At 33.5% G+C, this 7495-nt stretch overlaps 1 protein-coding gene across 1 annotated transcript; it reads left to right on the top strand.

The window, feature by feature from the left end:
• Positions 1-616: 616 nt before the first annotated feature.
• On the top strand, positions 617-7071 carry LOC141457784 (uncharacterized). Its single transcript, XM_074135035.1, has 9 exons — positions 617-772; positions 1121-1262; positions 3655-3793; positions 3869-4061; positions 4148-4371; positions 5126-5225; positions 5541-5648; positions 5732-5887; positions 6852-7071. The coding sequence occupies exons 1-9, from the start codon at positions 764-766 to the stop codon at positions 6909-6911; spliced, it is 1131 nt and encodes a 376-aa protein (XP_073991136.1). The 5' UTR covers positions 617-763; the 3' UTR covers positions 6912-7071.
• The last annotated feature ends 424 nt before the right edge of the window (positions 7072-7495 follow it).

The following is a 7495-nucleotide window of genomic DNA, read 5'->3' as shown; positions in this document are numbered from 1 at the left end:
ACCACGATTTGTGTTACCCCGCTAAAGTAAACGTTTATTCTGGTCTGTGTGTAGTTTTTTCTGTATAAACCAAACTTCACACGCATATTTCAGAGAAAATGTATCAATATTTTATTCGGCCCAACAATTTTACCTCTTATAGGAGCATAAAGCTTAATGCTGAGTGATTAGGTGGGGTTTTGAAAACTGCGAACAGTAAATAATTAAAATCAAAGTTTAAGAAACCTTTTCTATTAAAAAATATTAAATAAAAGATCAATATGTACGCAACGATCTGAAAAAAAAAAAAAAATAAATGACAGTAAAACAAGACTATAAAAATTACCTTAAAACTTGTAACTATGAACAGAGTTAATGCTCTATTACAAAAACACAGTATTATTATCAGATATAAGAAAATGGTCTACTATTATAGTATAACGGGATAATCATATGACATTAACTAATCTAACCAAAACTATGTACCCAGTTATTTTCAGTTAATTACTTATTTGGTTTGTTTCTCCAGTATAAATTGTAAATGGAGAAGTTATGTAATAATTACAGTCTTATAGAGATAATGAAGAAAGAAGTGAATTACAGTAATTAAGAAGCATACTGATGAAGTACTCATCGATAATAAGTCACAATGATCCGGGGGGGGAGGATTTATATATTCGGCTGAACCCTTCAAACATGGGGCAATGAGTTGTTATTACAAACCGCTCAATAGTCATTCCTGGTCAGTTGACAGACAGATCTACAGAGGTGATGTTCAGCTGTAATGACGTCGGTAAACATTACTTTACCTTTTTCTTTATTTTTTTATTATATTTTTCTGTTTTATTATTTAATTATCCCCCCCCCATGTTGCTTCTATCGTTATTTTTATGCTGATTCAATGATACAGCTACGTCAGAAAAGTAGTTTATATTCAATATTTATTGACTAAATCTATTACTTGACCATGATATCGGTTTTACTTTTTTCCTCTCAATTTAATCTGATCAGTACCCACTTATTCTAAAGTAACTGTATGCTTGAGAAGAACGCACAGTTTTTTTGTGTTACCTTTGATAGTAAATGGTATTTATAATTGATAATATTAATTTAAATTTACAAAACTCTTTCTTAATTCCAGTTAAAAGAAGATAAATCACCCTTTAAACTTGCCTACAAAAGCCTTAAATATGCTGGCATTATGAACCAAGAAGGTAGGCCGTGGTCGCTGGTTTACACTACGGTAATGGTGTTAAGCAGTAGCTGTCTGACGGTCTTATCAAGTAAGTTGACTGTTGGTTTGGCTTGAAAATGAATCTTCTATGGAAATCGTATCAGCGATTATGTGCAGATTCCTTAAAAGTTATGGGTCCAACCTAGAAACATTCTTCACTATTTTATATATCCAGAAATAGGTTACCTCTACTTCAGCTATTATCTTTAAAAAGAAGTGTTAAATTGTCTTTCCAAATCGGGAGTAGTGAGATTTCCAAGAAGTCAAATTGTTTCGCTTGAACAGTGGAAAAAAAGATTCAATTACTAATAGTGATTAATCAGTTCAAATTTAAGAACCATTTTTAAATCTATGAACTTATTAAATCAATACGTGACTAGGGTAAATGATTCATTTAACATATTTTTGTCAATCATTGTTAACGAGTGAGGTTAAAAACCAAGCATACGTAACTCCCGTTACATTTGCAATAAAGCATATTAAGTAGTTTGACCAGGTGCTCATAATCAATAGGATTGATAATCACAATTACGAGAGAGATAAAATTGAAACAATATAATTAAATGTGCGAGAGACACTGAGAGAATATCGTGTATTGTTAGTGTTCATTGTCAGTTTAAGTCATTACTTAAATCTGTCGGAAAATCTCAGAGACTGGGACTTAGCAAATTAGTCATCTCGGAATCGTCACTCTCAGTTATTTCTTATTTAATTTCGATAAACTATTAAATAATTTCTTATCTTTACGAATGGGCATGCTGAAAAAAGACCAGCTTAAGCAGAGGAAGGTTATACGGTTCGCAAAGGGTGCGTTCCACTTGGCGACCACAACGACCAAAACATACTTTCAGGTGTTCCACTTGGCGACCGCGGTCGTTGTGGTCGTGGCGAAAACGTCACTAATGACGTCATTATTTTCGCCCACACAACGACCACAACGCCCCATCTATAGAGTGGGCGTTCAGAGTTGGCGCAATTTTTAAAACAAAATATGGCGACCGAAAAAATTATCTCATGTAAATGAAAGTATTATTTCATGTAAATAATAGAATGTGTTTCTCGAAAGTCTCCAAAAAATAAATAAATAAATAATTACTTATCCCTTTACACACTAAATCACTGAATAACACAAAATCATTTACCTGAAATAACTTTTAAATTCTTCATTTGAATAAAGATCAATTACTCTGATAGCTAATAATACGTGGCCTAAGTTTTCGCTTTTTATCATTGCGATTTTGTAAAATTACATTCCACTCTAATCGGAACTAGATAAAGAACTTTCTAAAGCATTATTAATAAATATCCAACTGTTGCCACAAAAGACATTTTAATTTTATTTAAACGTAAATTTTATAAATACTCCACTAAAATGTAATATAAAAAATTGAATTATATATATTCTTTTAATATAAGTCAACTTTACCAATAATTAATAAAGTTTATTATAACTGCTTATACATGGGGTTTAAATTAAAAAATAACCTCTTCAAGCTTCTAACTTATTTTCGAGGCCGCCATATGCAATGTTTACATGAACGGTTAAAACGCCCACAGTCCGTTCCACTTGGGTTTTCGATCGCAACGCTCACAAGCAAGTGGAACGGCCAAAATCGCGGTCGTGGTCGTGGTCGTTGTGGTCGCCAAGTGGAACGCACCCAAAGAAGGTTTCTGTGGAAACGTTATTTCTTCTGGGGTCATCACCATCAGCAAGTTGAGGAAATTATAACTTGTTTTTCCCCTGATTTTTCAATGAAACATAGAGTGCTACCAACTTTCAGATGAATTAGTTTAAATTGGAAACGCTTCTTTTTTAGAAGCAATGCGAGATTCCAATTGAAACTAAGCTAATCATGACTACTCTCTTAATGTTCAGCAACGTAGCAGTAAGATTTACCCAAACAAAATCTCTAACTAGTGCTAGCTTGTGAAAATAGTTTCGTGAAGGTATTTAAAGTGTAGACCTAGAAAGTGCTGGATCATAGACTTCTGGACTTATTCTTTACGATAATGGTAAGTCATACAAGAATTTTCAATTGAGTGAACTCTGGGGCTACCTTCGAAGGAAAAAGGTTTAGAAGACGGATGTTGGAACAGGATATATCCGTAGTCGTTTGCCAGTTTCAGAATTCTTTGGAAGAGACTTAAGGTAAGACGGTTCTACTCAAAAAAAGTCACATTCGACCTCATTTGATCGCAACCCATTGTGTTGTCGGTCTTCTAAGTCTGACAACTCGAAATCAATGAAATCTGCAAAACTCCTACTGAAATTCCAAGGAAAATTCTAGTAATAAAGTTGACAGATGACGCAAACTTCTAATAAATGAAAATTCTAGTAATAAAGTTGACAGATGACGCAAACCTCTAATAAATGAAGAAACTTTATTATATTTTTGGTGAAAGCATTTTCTTGATAAAAAAATATTTTTCTTCTTTTGTAGCCGCGGATCTAATATGGGGTCAGGAAGAATTACCAGAGTTTGTATCAGCACTTTCCACTTTTACAATATCCATTCAGGTCAATAGTAAAATGATCAATATACTCAGGAATCAAACGGAAATTCGCCAACTGATTAATAGGTAACACGTTGACAAAAAGTGAAAGTGGAAATTACTATATTTAAATACGACTAAAATATTTTTTTATTTACACAGATTTGAAAATGTTCGCCAAAAATTCTTACAAGATAATAGGAGAAAACATTTGGTTTTGTGGGCAGATCAATTTTCACTGAAAGTTGCCTTTTATTATGGAATGTTTTTTGCAAGTTGTCCGATTTTCTCGACGATCTCAAATATTATAATAGACGCGGTCACTGGGAGTGAAAAACCACATTTAGTTTTGCAGGTAAAGAAAATTGTAATCCGTTGCGTTTTTATTGTTAGTTTCTTCGGAGGATTGCCGTAGTCTGATGTTTTCTTCTTTTCTTGTAGTTGTGGGTCCCTTGGCAGATCAGAGACGTTGAGACCTACCTGGGAGCCACACTAGTGGCCATAGTGAGTACATTCCCAGCAGCCTCCATCTACATGGCGTTTACCGTTTTCAATTTTATATTCACCGTTGAATTGTCCGCATTTCTACAAGTTCTTCAGTCTAGATTTGAGACGCTGAAGGTAGATAATAAGGAGGTTTATCGACAACATAAAGAAATTATTGAGTGAGTACTTCTTCTTTCTAAAGTTTAAATATAATTTTGAACGTAGAAAAAGAAAAATGAAAATTTCTGTAGTTCAGTAGAAGAAGAGGGGTGAAAACCCTGCTCTTTAAGGTCTTATGAACTTGAAACTGTCTCATAAATATATCCCGATGTGAAGTTTGATAAATAAGTATCAGAAACTGTAAGTAGAAAACACCTGGAGAAGAATTAAGTTAACTGCCAATGAATGTTTTGCCAGGAATTAGAGTAAACTGCTTGCGGAGCTAGTCTGATAGCTCGAGGGATAGCGGGCATGCTATTATAGCGAGGATGCACTGTAGAGTTCAGTAGGGATTATAGGAAATAGATGTGGTTATTTTCTTGTAGAGATTGTTTGCACGGTTCCATATTTGATCACTTTTATTATAGTTTGCTTGCTGTATTTTTCTAAAGGAGTTAAAAGGGGTGACAAGGTTGATAGATAAGTTATTAAAATGCAATAAAAACAATCACCTATTTTTCAGGTGGGGCTTAACGTCCAACTACCAATTTCGTGGACGGGGGCGGTAGCTCATGGTTTACTAAATAACATTTTTTTTAACAAATAGAAAGTAGCTGCACGCAGCATAATAACTGGGGACCATCTATTCACAAATCCACGCTCGTAACCACTACACCAGCACACGCGAAGAAACTGTAAATGGAGTGCAAAATAGATTTGTAAATCTCTCTCTCTCTCTCACCTTGTGGTGTCTAATTCTAATTTATTTTCCAGATTACTAAGAGATTACAATGAAATATTCTCCGGCCAGCTGTACGTAGAAATCATTATATCATCCTTACAACCATGTGGATTTGGATACACTTTCATTAAGGTGAATCAATTAAAATTGAGCATTAAATTCAAGAAGCTGGTAGAATTGCAAGATTGTCCAAATCGATTAAAAACTCTACTAATTTTGAACACTCAAAATACTTAATTCGTGCCATTTTTTAAAATAAATTGTATGTTTTTTCTTTTTCTTACTAGTAAAGGATTTTTTCTTTTGTAAGGTTTAAAGAGTTTGAGAAAGTGGTGTGAGGGCCTGTTTTTCAAGCTGCTAAATAAATATATTTAATTTTCTACTTTAATTATTTTTTTTCGTATCTAATTAAGTATAATAATTATTGATTTTTCTTCTGTTTTGCAGGCTGTAAAAAAACTCAATATACGAGCAATAGATTACATCTATAAATTTATAGTTACCGCCGCAGCACCCTTCGTCTTGTGCGCTTGCGGACAGGAAATCAGTACTCAGGTATCGTATTTAGAAAATAATGATGGATCTAAGAACATTGGTCTATATGTCTAACCCTTTTTTTACGGTATTTAATATTTCAGTTAGAGAAATTACATACAAGTTGCTACATGTGTGATTGGTACGAGGAAAAGCCAGCGAGCCGAAGATATCTAGGGCAGGTGATGACAGTGACTTTGAAGCCCATTGCTCTAAGTTTTAGAAGAATGGTAGCCTTCAACTATGTCTGCTTTGCTTCGGTAAAAATTTGAGAAAAAATGTTACTCTCTCTTCCTGGTTTACTAATCAACATTTTTTCGAACTAACAGAAAGTAAATCTAGATTTTTTTTGGGGGAAGCTCCAAAAGAGGTGATAATCCAGAAATCCGAGCTTCCAATGCTTCAGAGAGGATATATCCCGCTCTTGTCCCCTCTTAAACCCGTATTTCTCAGGGGCAGGTTTCTGGAAGGTGTGCAAAACAGGCTGCTGTTCCCTCTTCACAATATTGTAAACGTTTTCCAGCTATCTTTAGTTTTGGGAATAGTAGGTAGAAGTTTGAGGGTTGTTCCAAAGCATCTTTGTGAGCAGATGCATTGTACTGCTGAAACCTTATTTAATTATATTCTTTTGCGGTCTGTGCGATCTTCTAGAAAAATGTTTCGTACAGTTAGTTCAGAATATTTTTGTTCAATTCTCCAATCACCCTTTCAACATAATAATAATAAATCCCTTTTGCATCGGAGACAGCACTAACTGTGTTCTTTCCGGCGATTGAAATCTACATTGCATTTTTCATCGTTGCGGCTGCCCAGCGCTTTGATTGCTGTTTCGTTTCCAGGTGAATTGGTAAATCGACGATTCACTCGCTCATTCAGCGCACAAAATCAGTTTTAATCTATTAAAACAATTGAAATGAAATGGGTTTGCATTTTTTTTGTAACAACATATCACAAAAACTGGGCCTACGAGTATCTTGAAGAAAGTTTTCTTATAGGTGATTCTTCATTTGAAAGATATTTTAAAAATTCTGCGATGCCTGCGTTGTTTGATGGCTCGAACGTTCCACAATATTGTATTTAATTTGAATAAATACATTTAAGTTTGTATATTGATCTCTTTTACTTTTTCAATATATTTTTGAATTTTTCAACCACTAATTACCACGTTCTATTTTTATTTGTCATCGTTATTGTATTTGTAATAAATATATGAATGTTTAATAGGTAGGCCAAGGAATTTACTCATACCTGATGATGGTCTATCAGTTTGACAAAGGCGATTGAGCTCGTTTTAGTGGAAATCAATACTATTGATAAAGATTTATAGTGTTAAAATATTTGCTGATATTTAAGTCAATCGTGTGCAATGTAATCTAAGTTAAATTAAAAAATTGTTTTGTTGTAAAATTAATAAAAATTCTCCATTCATGATGTTTTTATTGTTTATTTGTATTTTTTTTTTATATTCTTATAAATTTATTTTAGATGTTTCCACTTGAAGAGTGATTGAGTGTGAATTACGGGGACTTGCTTACACACAATCTATGGCCGCAAACTGTGGCGTATCCTAAAGTTCGATCTAAAGTTTATGAATTCATAAATTTAAATTACTAGAATTTTAGAATGACTCATTTAGATTAGAGGTAAGCGTTATTATTATCTTTCTGTTACGATCATGCGCAAATATAGATTACAGTTATGTCTAAAACATAAAAATTAATTTAAATTAAAGAAAGCTATCCGCCTCCGACCACGACTTCTGATCTGTAGTTGGATGTAAAACCTGCCTGATACAATTTGCACATTTCAGATTATTAAGATTTCTCAAATAAATCCACTGTTTTCATTTTAAGAGCGAATTTAGAAAG

Source organism: Rhodnius prolixus, unplaced genomic scaffold, assembly GCF_049639745.1.
Source record: "Rhodnius prolixus isolate KJV_2025 unplaced genomic scaffold, Rpr scaffold_5, whole genome shotgun sequence".
NCBI lineage: Eukaryota > Metazoa > Arthropoda > Insecta > Hemiptera > Reduviidae > Rhodnius > Rhodnius prolixus.
The sequence above is the reverse complement of the archived record's forward strand: the minus strand, read 5'-3'. Positions and strand labels throughout refer to the sequence as shown.